General features: G+C 43.4%; 1 protein-coding gene across 1 annotated transcript in view; it reads left to right on the top strand.

The window, feature by feature from the left end:
* The window catches only part of MOB4 (MOB family member 4, phocein), a 129108-nt gene that overhangs the window by 39209 nt on the left and 72176 nt on the right, over positions 1-17723 (top strand). The window contains exon 4 of the mRNA XM_075285173.1: positions 9110-9152. Coding sequence (XP_075141274.1) covers positions 9110-9152 — 43 coding nt within the window. The remainder of the gene's footprint in view (positions 1-9109; positions 9153-17723) is intronic.

Raw genomic sequence — 17723 nt, 5'->3', positions numbered from 1 at the left:
CTATTATTTTAAATGTATTTTCCATATGAATGTGAGACTGAACATGAGTTTTAGGTGCAAATATATGTTTTAGTGCATTTTTTCAAAAAATTATTTGTTTGTCACAAAGTTGCATGAAGGTAGATGTGGCTATCGATGACCCATTGAGTTGTTTGTAATCTTCAGGTTGTCTACTTTCAAAAAATATATAGGTTTTAGGGGTTCACTTACATTTCATGGTGTGTAATCACTACATTTTATAGGATGATACTTTAACATTTCCAGCTTCAAAGCAGATTTTTGTTCCTTCCAGTTCCTTCCATTTTCTGAAGACGCGTGCGTGTGGGTTTAGGCCATGGTGATATGAGTGAACTCTGCACATGTTGAACTCTTATTTTTAGGAGGTTTGGTGCATATAATTTATTGTTTGGTTTCTGCTTTTAACAACTAATTATACATTTATTTGCATTTTTTCATAAAACATCCACTTTAAATAAAAATTGCATGAAAATGCCTGTTTGCATACATTACCAAGTGGCATTCTGACAATGCTGCAGGGGTCTTCTTTAAGAAAATATATAGGTATGGGGGGGTTGGATGGTTTGTTAACCGTTTCCCGACCTCCCACTGTGTATATAAACGTTGGCGCGGCATGGGCTTTGTGCTGCGCCAACGTTTATAAACTGACCCTTTTAAAATGGGGATTGGGTTTCCCCAAGGGTCAGCAATTCCGTAGACCCAGCGCTAATAGCTGCTGGGGTCCACGGAGACATGATTGGGACCTGATAGATTCAGGTCCTGATCATGTAGTGGCCATGTCAGGGAAAGTTTGTTGGCGTAACAAACTTTCCCTGACATGAAATGTTGCCCGCAGGTAGATGATCCTGTGGGCGGCATCGGGACAAGGTGTTAGCTATATGTGATAACTAACACCATGCTCTATATGTTCCGATTGGAGTTTAACCCCTTGAATGCCAGCGGTGAAACATCACCGTCGCATCCAAGGGGCTTACAAACTTTAAATGTGCCCCCATAAGTATCTTCTGCAGCCTGGGGTCTGATCAGTGACCCCAGGCTGCTAAAGTCCACCAGTACCTGGTTGATCCTGCCGGGTATTGAGGAAGCCCAGCCGATGCATCTGATCTCTGGTTCTAGTCTCCTTATAGGACAAATAAATATTTTTTAAAAATAAAGTGTTAAAAGTTGTTATATCGTTATAAAACCCCCCCAAAATTCCCTTTTCTTATATAAAATTAATTATATAAAAAAACCCTCAAAATATTAACAAAATCCATACATATTTGATATCAACGCGTCCGTAGCAGCCTTTACAATAAAACTAAAACAATATTTAACCTACACGGTGAATACTGGGAAAAAAAACGCAAAAAAAAAAATCTCAAAAGTAATGATTTTTTGCCATCTCACCTTACAAAAAATGCTATAAAAAGTGATCAAAAAGTCACATGCACCTCAAAACAGTACCAATGCAAAGCAAATGTTGTCCCACAAAAAATAAGCCATCAAAAGGGGCCACACGGTGGCTCAGTAGTTAGCACTGCAGCCTTGCAGCGCTGGAGTCCTGGTGTTCAAATCCAGCTATGGGCATAAAACCCTCTGCATGGAGTTTGTATGTTCTCCCCGTGTTTGCATGGATTTCCATCCCATATTCCAAAAAGACATACTGATAGAGAAAAAAATGTACATTGTGAGCTCTACGTAGGGCTCACAATCTACATATATATATATATATATATATATACACTCACCGGCCACTTTATTAGGTACACCTGTCCAACTGCTCGTTAACACTTAATTTCTAATCAGCCAATCACATGGCGGCAACTCAGTGCATTTAGGCATGTAGACATGGTCAAGACAATCTCCTGCAGTTCAAACCGAGCATCAGTATGGGGAAGAAAGGTGATTTGAGTGCCTTTGAACGTGGCATGGTTGTTGGTGCCAGAAGGGCTGGTCTGAGTATTTCAGAAACTGCTGATCTACTGGGATTTTCACGCACAACCATCTCTAGGGTTTACAGAGAATGGTCCGAAAAAGAAAAAACATCCAGTGAGCGGCAGTTCTGTGGGCGGAAATGCATTGTTGATGCCAGAGGTCAGAGGAGAATGGCCAGACTGGTTCGAGCTGATAGAAAGGCAACAGTGACTCAAATAGCCACCCGTTACAACCAAGGTAGCCAGAAGAGCATCTCTGAACGCACAGTACGTCGAACTTTGAGGCAGATGGGCTACAGCAGCAGAAGACCACACCGGGTGCCACTCCTTTCAGCTAAGAACAGGAAACTGAGGCTACAATTTGCACAAGCTCATCGAAATTGGACAATTGAAGATTGGAAAAACGTTGCCTGGTCTGATGAGTCTCGATTTCTGCTGCGACATTCGGATGGTAGGGTCAGAATTTGGCGTCAACAACATGAAAGCATGGATCCATCCTGCCTTGTATCAACGGTTCAGGCTGGTGGTGGTGGTGTCATGGTGTGGGGAATATTTTCTTGGCACTCTTTGGGCCCCTTGGTACCAATTGAGCATCGTTGCAACGCCAAAGTCTACCTGAGTATTGTTGCTGACCATGTCCATCCCTTTATGACCACAATGTACCCAACATCTGATGGCTACTTTCAGCAGGATAATGCAATGCCATGTCATAAAGCTGGAATCATCTCAGACTGGTTTCTTGAACATGACAATGAGTTCACTGTACTCCAATGGCCTCCACAGTCACCAGATCTCAATCCAATAGAGCATCTTTGGGATGTGGTGGAACGGGAGATTCGCATCATGGATGTGCAGCCGACAAATCTGCGGCAACTGTGTGATGCCATCATGTCAATATGGACCAAAATCTCTGAGGAATGCTTCCAGCACCTTGTTGCATCTATGCCACGAAGAATTGAGGCAGTTCTGAAGGCAAAAGGGGGTCCAACCCGTTACTAGCATGGTGTACCTAATAAAGTGGCCGGTGAGTGTATATATGCCATCAACAAATTCTGTCAACCCAAAAATAAAAATGTTACGCCTCTCAGAAGATGGTGATGCAAAAATAATTATGTCCCCAAATGGATTTTTGTCTTGCAAAACTAGTAACACGTAAAAAAGCAATATAAATGAGGTATCATCGTACCGTACCGAATAAAGGTCATATGTTAATTATGCTGTTTGTCGTGCATAATTTTTTTTTTAAAGGTAAAACACAATACCAGAATTGATAGAGATTTTTTTTATTCCACCAAGACAGAGTTAATAAAAGTTATTATAAGTTAATAAGAGTTGTTATAAGCACCCAAAAATGGTGTCATTACAAAATACATCTCATACCGCAAACTTCAAGCCCTCATGTGGCCACATCATCAGAAAAATTAAAAAAAATTATAGCTTGTACAATGTGAAGACAAAGACCGCAAAAATCACCAAATCATAAGACCACAACTGGCTGCGGCAGGAGGGAATGTATAAGCTGTGCGAGTGTATATTGGGGTACAAACCAGATTTAGCGCTTACGAGGGAAAATAAACCAGAACTGACCCCCAGAGTGCCCCCCCCCCCTCTCAAACATAGAAGCTACTGGGGATATAGTAGGGAATTTGGTGTTCCCGATGTACTCAGCACAACTTACATATCTACTATTCACCATCCGCTGTGCAGTCACGTTTAGGATACTATTGCCCACTATACTCCTTGATAAGTTCTTTGAGCGGTGCAGTTTTTAAAATGGGGTCATTCTCTAGGGCAGCGGTTCTCAACCTGTGGGTCGCGACCCCGGCTGGGGTCGAACGACCAAAACACGGGTCGCCACTTACCTCCCAACCATCCCGGTCGGTGGGAGGTATGTCCCGGTTTCAACTGATCGGCGCCCGGGGGACGCCGATGAGTTGAAAACACAGGCGATTAAAGCAGGAGCTGACCCAGCCAGCTCCTGCTTTAACGCTGTGCTGCGGCTTCTGTATGTGTAGCCGCAATGTGATGACGTCACATCGCGGCTACAACTATATGAGTGAGTGGGCAGCGGGGGAGCGTTGGAAGGTGAGTGTAAGAGTTATTTTGTTTGGGTTTTTTTGTTTTAAACATTAAGGTGGAAGATAATAAAGGGGCAGATGAAGGGGGGGACGGCATGACACTGGGGGCAGAGATGGAGGGGGGGCAGCATGACACTGGGGGCAGAGATGGAGGGACATGAAACTGTGGGCAGATGACGGGGGGACAGCATGACACTGGGGGCAGAGATGGAGGGACATGAAACTGGGCAGATGAAGGGGGGACGGACGGCATGACACTGGGGGCAGAGATGGAGGGACATGAAGCTCTGGGCAGAGATGGGGGGACATGAAACTGGGCAGATGAAGGGGGGGTACGGCTTGACACTGGAGGCAGAGATGGGGGGACATGAAACTGGGGGCAGAGATGGGGGGGACATGAAACTGGGGGCAGAGATGGGGGGACATGAAACTGGGGGCAGAGATGGGGGGGACATGAAACTGGGGGCAGAGATGGGGGGGACATGAAACTGGGGGCAGAGATGGAGGGGGGGATATGAAACTGGGGGCAGAGATGGAGGGGGGACATGAAACTGGAGGCAGATGAAGAGGTTATATGAAACTGGGGGAGAGATGGTGGGGGTACATATAATGTATGGGTGACTGTAGGAGGATTATACTGTGTGGGAGCTCATGAAAAATGAATGAGAATGGGCGGAGTCAACATAAAAGTGGGCGGTGTAAATTCGCTGCGGCATATTTTCTCCCTCTTTCTAATCTTCAAAAGTTGCGAGGTATGCCTAAAGCCATCAGAAAATACATATTTCTGATGGCTTTAGCCACTGAGAAGTCGTGCTACTGTCTGCAGCAGCGCTATTCAGCTGGAACGCACGCCGTTATGGACGTGTGTTCCAAACTTAATGGGGTCACGGCAACATGAGGAACTGTATTGCGGGGTCACGGCATTAGAAAGGTTGAGGACCACTGCTCTAGGGGATTCCACTTTACTGGTACTTTAGAGGCTCTGCAAACATGGCATGGGCAACCAGATACCAAACATCTGAATCTGCGCTCCAAAAATCAAAATGGCGCTCGTTCCCTTTTGTGCCTGACTGTGCCCAAACAGCCATTTCTACCCCCATATGGCGTTAAGTACATTATCCTGGGTACACCAGTGTCATACATGTGGGCATTCACTGCTGCTTGGGCACACAGCAGGACGCAGAATGGAAGGATTGATATGTGCTTTTGGACAGGCGATTTAGATTGTTGGTTTTTGGATGCCATGTCACATTTGTAGAGACTCTAAAATTTCCCCTACAAAATGGGGTCACCTCTTGGGGAATTCCAAATTACTGGCACCTCTAGGATCCGCAAAAACAACATGGCGTCAGGAAACCCATCCAAATCTGTATACCAAAAGATAAAAACCCACTTTTCCTTCCCTTCTGAGCCCTGCTGTATGCCCAAGCAGCAGTTTACACCCACATATATAACTACTTTCTACCCGGGATGGCCCACTAAATAGTTTTAGGAGTGCAGGTCTCTGATGACACAAAGTTGGGTGTAAAGTGGGCACTGAAATTGGCATATTTCTTTAAAAATTTAAATTTTCACATTGTACATTAATTTTTGGGAAACACTCTTAGGCTCAAAATGATAATACCCCTTGATACATTCCTTAAGGGGTGTAATTTCTAAAATAGAGTCACTTTTGAAGGGTTTCCATTGTATTGGTTCTTTAAGGATTCTGCAGATGCGACATGGCACCTCAACACTATTCCAGCAAAATTCGCCCTCCAGATCCAAATCGCGCTCTTCCCATTTTGAGCCCCGCCATGTACCCATACAGAAGATTATGATGGGGTAATGTTGCGTTCAGGAGAAATTGCAGAAATTGTGTAACAAACTTTGAAGGGCTTTTTCTCATTTATCCTCTTGTAAAAATAAAAAAATGGACTAAATTGATGGTATAATGAAAAAAAAAAATGAATTTTTCATTTTCACGTCCCAATATTAATAAAATCTGTGAAAATGCTTTAGGGTAAAACTACTCATTACATCCCTTGATATGTTCTGTGAGGGGTGTAGTTTCCAAAACGGGGTTACTTTTAAAGGTTCCCATTGTATTAGTTCTTTAGGAACTCTGCTAATGCGACATGGCACCCGAAATCTAATCCAGTGAAATGTGCCCTCCAAAAACCAAATAGCGCTCTTTCTATTCCAAACCCCACTATGTACCCATAGAGTACATTATAACCGCATATTGGGTATTGTCATGTTCATGAGCAATTGTTTAACCAACTGTGGGGTGCGTTTTCTCCTTTAACCCCTTGTGAAAATGTGAAATTTGGTGAAAAAGTGCCATTCTATTAATTTTTCATTTACACATCCCAATGTTAATAAAAATCTGTGAAAAGGCTGCTGGGTTAAAATGCTCACTATACCTCTTGATGAATTCTGTGAGGGGTGTAGTTTCTAAAATGGGGTCACTTTTATGGGGTTTCCATTGTTTTGGTACTCTAGGCACTATGCAAATGAGACATGGCACCAAAAACTATTCCAGCAAAATCTGCTTTTCAAACCCTCAGTGTCGCACCTTGCCTTCCATGCACTTCCATGTCCCCAAAAATCAGTTTACACCCACATGTGGGGTATTTCTGTGCTCAGGAGAAATTGCACAACAAACTGTAAACTGCATTTTCTCCTTTAACCCTTTGTGAATGTGTGTATTTTAGGGCTAAATGAATGTCTGATTGAAAAAAATGAAATGTTTAAATTTCACCTCCATATTTTTAATTACTGTGGCATGCTTAAAGGGTTAACAAACTTCACAAATGATGTTTTGCATTATTTGAGATGTGCAGTTTTGAAAATGGGGTCATTTATGGGGAGTTTCTAATATATAAACCTTTATAATCTCTGTCAGAACTGAAGGGGTCCCTAAAAAATTAGTATGGGAACTTTTCTTATAAAACTGGAAAATCGCTGTTACGCTTGTAAGCTTTATAATGCCCAAAATACATTTAGCCCTTCCCGCCGATGGCATTTTTTGATTTACGTTTTTGACTCCCCCCCCCCCCCCCCCTCTAAGCCCCATAACTTTTTTTTTTTTATTTCTCTGCTCTCAGAGCCATCTGAGGTCTTAATCTTTGCGAGTCAAATTTTTCTGCATTAATTATTCTGTATAATGTACTGGGAAGCTGGAAAACAAGTTCAGAATGGGGTGGATTTGAAGAAAAAAATGCATTTCTGCGACTTTCTTATGGGCTTCAGTTTTACGGCGTTCACTGTGCAGCCAAAATGACATGTCTCCTGTATTCTGTGTTTCGGTACGATTCCGGGGATACCAAATTTACCGTATATACTCGAGTATAAGCCGCGATGCTGCTCATTTCAAACTGCAGCAGTACTTACGGTACTTCTGCTAGCAGGGCCGGAATACAGACCCCGGCCACCACACACACTCCATCACATGCTGGGTGACGTGGCCACGTAAGCTCAGGCCCGCACCCGGCGTGTATCTGCGTTTTGGCCCTGTTAGCAGAAGTACTGTAAGTACTTCTGCAGTTTGAAATGAGCAGCATCGCTACGCTCCTGCTATGAGCATGGCGATGCTGCGGCCCGGCACCCGTCCCGGTGTCTGTATGCCAGGTTCGGATGCCGTGTCTGTAACTATAATGGTGCCGCTCTGCTTCAGAGCGGTCACCATATCAACCGGCACCTCGGAGCTCCTTGCAATGATGCCTGCAATCAGAGATTGCAGGCATGGGGAGCTAGAACATCTCCCCTGTAAGTTTTACAGCGGAGATGCTCCACGATGTCTCGGTACGAGGGAGGGAGCGGGCGATCCTAGGAACTGCGGGCGGCCGATGGCAGAAGCGCTTCTGCCGGGAATTCCCCTCAGCGCTCCTGTAGCAGGCCAGCTGCAGTTCTCCTTCGGGTCCGGCCGGCTGGGGATTCCCTTCAGAGTTCTTGCCGGGGATTCCCCTCAGAGCTCCTGTAAAGGCTCCCCGGCTGGTAGAGCATAGAGCAGCCTGCAAAAGAAATGACAATTTTTGCAATGTATTGCAATGCTAATGCAATGCATTGCATTAGTGATCAGAGCCTCTGGGGTTCAAGACCGCTAGGGGGTCTAATAAATGCAAAAAAAAAAAAAAAAAAAAAGTAAAAAAAAATAAAGTATTAGTATTAAAAATTCAAATCCTTTCCCTAGAACACATATAATACTAATACTGTGAAACACATACACGTTAGTTATCCCTGTGTCCAAAAACGTCCGCTCTACATACCTATAAATATATTTTTCCTGTACGGTAAATGCCGTAGCGGGAAAAAAAGGTTGTCTAACTGCCCCTTCCCCGAGACTGAGTCCCCCCCCCCCCACTTGGAATTCAGCTTTACTACATCCAGGCTAAGTATAGGTATCTGCACTGCTCATATTCCGTCGGGAAGGGGTTAATTGGAGCACAGCAGATACCCTATATTCAGCCAGACTGAGTTCCAAGTGGGGGAAAAAAACCCAGTCCTCAAGCCCAGGGAAGGGGCAGACAGACAACCAAAACACCCCCTCCCCTTCCCCAGCACCCACCATCTACTGCACCCAAAAACTCCGGCCATTTTAATTTTTGAAATTGTGTTTAGGGCGTCTTTTTTTGCGGGGCTGGGTGTACTTTTTAGTTCTACCATTTTCGGGAAATGCTATTGCTTTGATCACTTTTTATTCTAACTTTTATCAGAATCAAAACTGAAAAAACGGTGGTTTGGCAAATCTGACATGTCAGATTTGAAAAATGAGGCCTGGTCATCTAGGTACTTTTAGGCTTGGCCTTAAAGAGGTTAATGTTGCAATTTAGGTTTGCTTTGTCCATCTCAAAACTGTGAAAATTGCTCTGGCTACTGGAGGTGCAAAATTTCCAATGACCCTTGGCAGTGAAAGGGTTAAAATACAGCTGTTTGGAAATCTTTCATACGCATGTAACAATGGGAATAAAAAGTGATGACTCTTAAGATTTATAAGAAAATTGAATAAGAAAAACTGCTGTATTTTTTTGTGTTTTTATTAACTGTACCTAACTTATTTTTTTAAGTAATCCACTGTAGTATTTATCTCATACCGTTTATTTTTTCATCTTTCAGGCAATTTTGTCTCGAACTTAATGGACTTGCTGTCAAACTTCAGGTATTTGTTTTTTTTGTTTGTTTTTGCAATCAAACCAACCCATGTTTTAATGGGCATATGCTTTTTTTTTTTTCTCTCTCCTCTGACTGATATCGGTCATCGGTTTGGACCTGCATTCCCGGCCTCTTCTTTATTGTAGTTGAAGCCGCCTCCTCCTCTTTTTTTTTTACTTCCTTCTTGCATGGCCTCAGCTCCGTGTGCCATCTTGGATTTCATCTTACACGAGCAGGCACAGTATGCCTACTCATGAAAGAATGAAGTAAAGAAGAAGAAGAGGAGGAGGCTTTAACTACAATCAAGAAGGGGGTGGGGATGCAGGTCCAAACCAATGACACGGGGTTGGAGCACAGGGGGAACACTAATTTGTATAAGAAACCAGCTTTTTCATGAAAAAGCTGAAAACATAATTGAAACAATAGCCTTTCTAAAGGCTACATGAAGATTGGTTTAGTTAAAATTAAAAAATCCCAATTAACGGGATGTGTGGCCTGGCATGAGCACAAGAAGTCAAAGGGAAAGAGAGCTCCGTTCTGAACCCACTAACACCAGGGTGTACCGACCTGAAAATGGGCAAGACTAGGTCCAGAAGGTAGGCAGGGGACCTACATTCCTCCCTGCACTCGGAGATTCCCATCTCTAACTTCTTCCTCCCTCTGAGGAAGCAATGCAGATCTTCAGGCTCAGAGACCGGCTCTGAAGCGCCGTCGCTGCAATATTCCTCCACGTGTGCGCACACTGAACAGTTCCTCTACTCCACCGCTGCACACAGTTAATAACCCTCCTTATCCTCCTGTCCCTGATCCCTCTGTGCTAGCCCCAGAGATTGCTTTTTTGTCCTCCTCTGTGTTGTTGGCACAGGACAAGTACCTGCTCCTATTCAACTTCAGGCTGCTCATTTCCTGAGGTCAGTGCGGCGCCGCTGCTCTGAGACATCTGGAGGGTCTGGGGAACCATCCCAGGACTATCGTATCACTCCTCTATCACTGAAATCAGGGGGTCTGCAGACATCTGCCTGCAACCACGACTGGGGCATTAGACCCCCTCAAAAAATAATTTTCGCCCCTCCAGATCTGATCCATGGCCCTCTGTGATGGCGTCCCTTTTGTCTGGCTCAGACCTCTCTACTGATGACGATAGGGCCCCCCGTCCACCTGTAAGAAAGTAATCCACAGCAAGCCCGCACCTACTGTTCTCCGTGCTGTTGCTCCTTCTTTTGTATCTCATCTGCCACCACCAGAGGAAGCGGTGCTGACCCTTCAGAAACATCCAGATCTACAGGCTCTACTTGCCCTAAGTAAGCGGGATATGGACAGTCTAGCTATAGATCTGAAACGTGCCTGGCGCCAGTGGTGAAATCTTACATTTCTGATCTGTAGCACAGAGTGGCCTCCTTAGAACAGTTCCAGACCACGGTGACAACCTTGCTTCATACTCAACATCAGGCCTCCGTGGCTCATACATCTCACTATCGTGGGCTTGTTTCGCATATGGACGACATGGAGAACCAAAACGCCGCAATAGCATTCGGATCCATGACCTCCCAGAAGCTACAAAGACAGCTGACTTGGTGCCAGCTCTTACTGGCATTTTCAATAACCTGCTGGGCCGCCCTCCAGAGACTCGCATTGAAATGGATTGTGCACACTACCCCCTTTGCCCCCGCAGTGCTGATCCAGCCAGACCTCGAGATGTTATTTGTAGAATCCATTTTTACGCTATCAAAGAAGAGATTATCCTCAAGGCCAGAGACCACGACACCATAAGACTTTAATGACGCCTCTACACTAGTGGCCAAAATTGTTGGCACTGTGCAATTTTTTTCATTGAATTTTAGAAAACAAATAGCTTAAAACACAATAAAATGTGCTATAAATTTTGAAATAAAATGTTTTTTGATAACATTTAGTAAAATTTAACAGAAAAACAATTCTAATGCAAATTTGATATTAAAAATTAAAAAAAATTCATACTAAATATATATTTAAACAGTTTTGATGAGCACTGTACATTGAAGAATATTTGGTTAGTAGTGTGTTGGATAACCCTTGACATTAATTATAGCTTTGCATCTTCTAGGCATTGCTTCCACCAGATTTTCTAATTCTTCCTTACTTATAATGTGGAAACAAGAATTATGTCCTCTATTAATTCCTGTTCGTTCTTGGCATGTTTTTTGGCCACGATCCGCTTCAACCTCGACCACAGATTCTCGATGGGATTAAGATCTGGGCTGTTTCCAGGCCAAGACAGCAATTCTACATTGTTTTCACCAAACCACTTCTTGCATAGTTTCGCAGTGTGGCATGGCACTCCATCCTGCTGAAAAATATAACTGTTTCCTGAGCCAAATAAGTCTCCAGCCGATGGTAGCATTTTAGGCTTTAGAATGTCCTGAATGTATCGTGCTCCATTAATTGTTCCATCGATGACCTGAATTCTGCCCACACCATTCCAAGACATGCATCCCCACACTCAGAGGATGCTTTATTGTTGGAATTAAACACTCAGGATTGTAATCCACCCCCTTTCACCTTTGTACATAACGCACAACATCACTACCAAATATTGAAATTTTTGTTTTGTTACTCCACAGAACTCTTTTCCAGTCCTCAATCATCCAATTAACCACTTCCGGACCACCCATAGAGTATATACGTCCGGGAAGTGGTTGCCTAGTTCTGACAGGACGTACCTGTACGTCCAGTCAGAACACAGCAGCTGCACGGAGATCGTGCAGCTGCTTTCAATAGGAGCCGGCTGTAACTTCAGCCGGAGCTCCCAGAGAGAAGACAGGGCAGATTTATTACCTTCCCTGCCTTCTCGATCGCTGTGTATACAGTGCTCAATGAGCGCTATATACACAGCTATGGACGCTGCCATAATTCAGCTGCCCTCTGACCTGGCGGACACGTGATCCGCCGCGAGCAGAGTCTTACCAGAGCTGCTGGGTCCTACAGGACCCCAGATCAGCTCAGTAAGCTGTATATACAGTGTGAAGGAGGCTGGATTTCTCCTGCAACTGGGGTTAAATGTAGCAGCCCCAGTTATAGGAGAAATCAGCCTCCAGTACAAAAAAAAGTGATCAGATGTCCTCAAAGGTCTCTTATCACCTTATGGGTGAAAGTTTTTCAGTGACACTTTGTGTTATTAAATTGAAAAAAAAAAAAATTGAAAACCAAACACAATTTCCCTCCTATTGTGTTTATATTTTCCTGGATATAAAAAAAATTAAAACACATTCGAAAATAAAGAGAACATAAAAATAAAGCCCTATATGTCCCCGAAAAAAGACGCAAAAATTAGTTGACTGAGACATACGGGAAAAATGTTACAGCCCTCAAAACCGCACATACAAAATAAACCTAAAATGTGTCTGGTCCTGGACCACAAATTGGCCCGGTACTGAAGTGGTTAAGGTGTTCCTTTGCCCATTCTAGCCTTTTCCTTCTTTGAACCTCATTAAGTAGTGTTTTTTTCCGAGGAATTCTTTTTTTCTTTTTCTTTTTTTTTTGTAGATTGTGAGCCCCAGATAGAGCTCACAATGTACATTTTTTCCCCATCAGTATGTCTTTTTTTAAAATATGGGATAGAAATCCATGAAAACACGGTGAGAACATACAAATTCCTTGCAGCCCTAAGGCCAGCATCCATAAGTCTCCGGCGAACTGTTGGATCGGACAAAGAAACACCTGCATTGGACAGAACATTGTTGATTTAGCTGAAGGTAGATTTTCTGTTCTGAAGAGCCAGTCGAATAATTCTTCTGTCTGTTGTTGCTGATGTTTTTTTTTCTTCTTCCTTTCCCTGATTGATTTTCAATAGTTCCAATTACTTCAAAGCACTTGCACAGCTTTTGGACTCCAGATGCCGTGACTCCTTTGCCTATCTTGATGGCTACTTGTTGGAAACTGTAGCCTTCTTTACTTAGCTATAGTAGCAGCACGCTTTTTTGTTGACCAATCGACTTTTTTCATGTTTAGCTAATTCCTAAACTAAAAATTTATACCAAATTCAGTGTCAAAACTCATAATTATTAAAAATTAATTTTTATTAGGAAATTATTGAATCTATTATTTTTAAATATAATAAAAAAAAATAGTCACTGTCTAAACGTCAGGAACATGCTGGGAGCTCAGCTGTTGTAACAAATAATCAATATTGATATAAAACTTTATTTAAAACAGCATAACAAAGTAAAATGTTTAGCAATATCTAATCATTAATGTTTGGCTAAAATTAAGAAATTCACATACCTGTCCAAAAAGACACGAAACTCAAGAAATTCTTCCGATATCTTCAAAGTTTATAACACTCCACACACAGTAAACATAACAGTAAACAAGCATAGACACAAAAACATTAAAGACATAGCAAAACCATAGAAATATCTGCAAGTAAGTTGAAACAAGGACTCAATTCACAAACGTGTCCATAATTTTGGCCACTACTGTATATCTATTTTCCCGGTCCTTTCCAGTTACACCTTGTGCCAGAGGGCAGCCCTGAAACCACTCCTTGCTTTGCTTCGGGAATGTGAGATTCCTTATCGCTAGGGCTTCCCATCTGGGCTCCAGGTGCACATGAAGGACTGTACGTTATCACTATCTTTCCCAGAGGAGCTACTGGACTTTCTTCAACCATTGGGCCTCCCGACTCTCCAGCTTCCTGAGTGAGACCTGCCTCTCGGATTCTGATCCCTCCGGCTTGTTAGCTTGTGCTTGACCTAGTTATGCCCATTCACGTTTATTTTCATTTGTTTGCATTGGTTGGTGTACACCCTGCCATATTTCTGTTCTTCCATATGTTTCTACTCATTGGGGTCAGAAGGACTCTGTAACCTTATTCTTCCTCTCCACTTCCATTTTTTGGTTTCACATGTGCTCCCTCCCCGTCGACCCTCTGGGGTGTCCTAGTCACCATCTTCTGTTGCTCTGTTATTTGTGCCTTCTTTTTCTGTGCTCTCCTATTTCCTAGTCCCTTTTCTCCTCTAACCTACGCCCTTTTTTTCCTCCCCTTTCCTCGTCCTCTCTCTGTCCCATTGCTCTGCTTCTCCTTTTTGTATGGCAGATATATCCATTTTGTCCTTAAATGTTGAGGGGTTGAACTTCCCTAAGAAACACTCTCAGATTCTGTACGATGCTCCTAAAAGCAAAGTACAGATACTGTGTCTACAGGAGACACACTTCTTGGCTGCCCGCTGTAGTAGCCAAGAAGACACACTTCTTGGCTGCCACAGCAGTAGCATACAGGGTAAAAGTAAGGGGGTAGCTATCTTTTTCCACAGAAACCTCCCTATTAAGATACTGGACTCCCTGGTAGATCAGGACGTTAGATATCTTTATTTTATATGTGAACTAGTAGGGGGACCTGGCTTCGCACAGGTATATTTAACCCCTTCCCGCCGATGGCACTTTTTGACTTCCTGACCAAGATCGATTTTTCAAAGCTGACATGTGTCACTTTATGTGGCAATAACTTTGGAATGCTTTAACTTACCAAAGTGATTTTGAGATTGTTTTTTCGTAACACATTATACTTCATGCTAGTAGTAAATTTTGGTTGATATGCTTTGTGTTTAATTATGAAAAATAGGAAATTTGCTGGAAATTTGTTTGAAAAATATGCATTTTATATAGTTTGAAATGATGTGCATTGCATACAGATAGTCAGACCACCAAAATTATATCATAAATCTCATGTCTCAGATCTCTGCTTTATGTCGGCATCAAACTTTAGTCACCCTTTTATTTTTTACAGACATTATAAGGTTTACAAGTGAAACAACAATATTCAAAATTTTCAAGAAATTTCCAAAACCCATTTTTTAAGGGACTAATCCAGTTATGAAGGGGTTTTGAAAGACCTTTGTATTAAAGCCCACCATAAATCACCCCATTTTCAAAACTGCACCGCTTAAATAAGCCAAAACAACATATACCTAGTATTTTAACCCTATAAGTGCTTATCAGGAATTAAGACAAAATGGAGGTGAAATTTACACATTTGATTTTATTTTACTAATATTTTCATTTAGCCCTAGAATTTGCACATTCACAAGGGGTTAAAGGAGAAAACGCATCCCACAATTTGTTATGCAAGTTCTCCCGACTACCATAGTACCCCACTTGTGGGTGTAAACTAATATATGGACGCACAGCGAGATGCAGAAGGGAAGGCGTGCCAAGGAGCTTTTAGAAGGCAGTGATCAGTTTCAGGAACCATGTCGCATTTACAAAACCCTTGAGGTGTCAAAACAGTGGAAACCTCTAGAAAGTGACCCTGTTTTGCAAACCGCACCCCTCAAAGAATTTATCAAGTGATGTAGTGAGCATTAGTAACCCCGAAGTGAAGATGTAAGCTGTTCAGAGTAAATTGGGTACACCAAATCCTACTCTATTTTCCCACTAGCTCCTATGACATGGACAGGGAAGAGGAGCATTCTGGGGAATCAGCGCTGGTGTATTCTCTCTCATAAGCTCTAAATATGTCCCCTGAAAATGCTCGCACAACTTACACATTTCCTTTTAGTCACAGCCACTTATGTCCTAATGATTTGCCGACATTTGGGGTTTTTGACTTCACGTTGTACAAGCTAGATTTTTATTTTTATTTTCTGGCAACGTGGCCATATGACGGCTTGGTTTTTGCGGTATTAGATGTACTTTTCAATGCCACCATTTTGAGGTGCCTGTAACTTATTGACTACATTTTATTAACGCTTTCTGGGTGGGATATAAAAGGAAACATCAATTCTGGCATTGCTTTTTAGCATATGTAATTTTTTTTTCTATTTTTCTTTATTTTACATAATAAAACATTTTATATGGGAAAATTTGGATTTTTGGGGCTTTATTTATTTCTAATTTTTTTAAACTTATTAAAACTTTTTTTTATTTTTACTTTTTTATAACCTTTTTTTTTTTTCTGTCCCTATGGGGGATTAAAGCAGTGATCTGCTGATCTCTGCTTCACTAGATGTACGCTGCAATACATGTGTTACACTTGTATTGCAGTGTAGAGGAAGCTGTCAGCCTGACAGCTTCCTTTTTGGCAGGATCAACCAGGTACGTGGAGGGGACGGCATGGGGCAGACCCGGGGTCACTGATCAGACCCCAGGCTGCCCATTACCAACACCGCACCCCCCAAAACCGTTGTGGGGGGTGCTGATCGGCACCATAAAATACGGAAACCCCTGAGATGCTGGCGGTCATGTTTGACTGCTGGCATCTCAGGGGTTAACACCCGCGATTGGACCTGGTTCCGCGGGTGTTACAGGGCTTTGTCAACCGTATGTTACGGCTGACACTCCCAGGGCATGGTGCGCACACAGGTTCTGCCTCCTGCCTCCAGGTTCAGCCGCTGTAGTACTACAGCGGTTTGCGGAAGTCCTTCCCGGCAGCGCTGTACTATTATGGCGGGTGTCGGGAAGGGGTTAATTTTTTATTTGTGTAGTGGCCCTATAAGAATTGCCCAGCTTTGCACTCGTGTATTTTGTATGTAGTTTGTGTGTGTGTCTCTGCCCGCGACTTCGTGTGCGTGTTGTTGACGTTGATGATCCGCCTATATTCAGCAAATTGGATGGCTTGGCTGCTCTTCGGCAGCCAAGAGCATTTCGGCAGCTCTTAAGCTGTCCTGCTGCGGAACATTTTCCTCACGCCGTGCCTGTGATTGTTTCGGCATCTCAGCAGCTCACTGGGAAGCCATATAATGAGTGTGTTGTTGGTGTTGATGATCACCCTACTTCAGCATTTTGGAAGCCATCAAACTGGCCTGCCGCTGAACTCATTCCTCGCCCTGTGCCCGTGATTGTTTCGGCAGCTCAGCAGCTCACTGGGAAGCCATATAATGAGCATGTTGTTGGCTTTGATAGTCCGCCTGCTCCAGCGTTTTGGCAGCTGTCAAGCTGGCCTGCCGCTAAACTCGTTCATTTTGCTGTGGCTGTGATTGTTCTGGCATCTCAGCAGCTCGCTGGGACGTCATATAATGAGCATGTTGGTGGCGTTCATGATCCACCTGCTCGGCCATTTCGGCAGCTGTTAAGCTGGCCTGCCACTCAATGCATTCCTCGCGTTCTGCCCATGATTGTTCCGGCATCTCAGAAGACTTACATGAAGTCTTGCACTCTATGCTCTTGTGCAACGCTTGGCGGATCCTCCACCCGGCTGACAGGGACTTTACTTTCTTCTCTCATCCTCACATTTCTTATAGTAGGATTAACTACATCTTCTTCTAGAATCGATGTGGTCTTCCTCTGTGATCATTCCCCTGTCTACTGCTATGTTCGCCTCCTTCCCGCTGCTCCCCGCTCTAACACCTGGAGACTGAACGAGTCGCTGTTATTGGATGCTCAATGCTTGGCTGATCTTAAACTCTCTTGGCTGATCTTAAACTGATCTTAAAATGGCCGGCGGCCATTTTTGGGAGGCCACTCTTGTAGTTCAATACAGGAGCGTACTGCGGCCGGCGGCCATTTTTGGGACACCGCAGTACGCTCCTGTATTGAACTATGAGAGCAAGAGCGGCCTCCCAAAAATGGCCGGCGGCCAATTTTGGGAGGTCGCTCTTGCTCT

This window comes from Leptodactylus fuscus, chromosome 8, assembly GCF_031893055.1.
Source record: "Leptodactylus fuscus isolate aLepFus1 chromosome 8, aLepFus1.hap2, whole genome shotgun sequence".
NCBI lineage: Eukaryota > Metazoa > Chordata > Amphibia > Anura > Leptodactylidae > Leptodactylus > Leptodactylus fuscus.
Note: the sequence above shows the minus strand (reverse complement) of the source record. Positions and strands in the feature narration are given on the sequence as shown.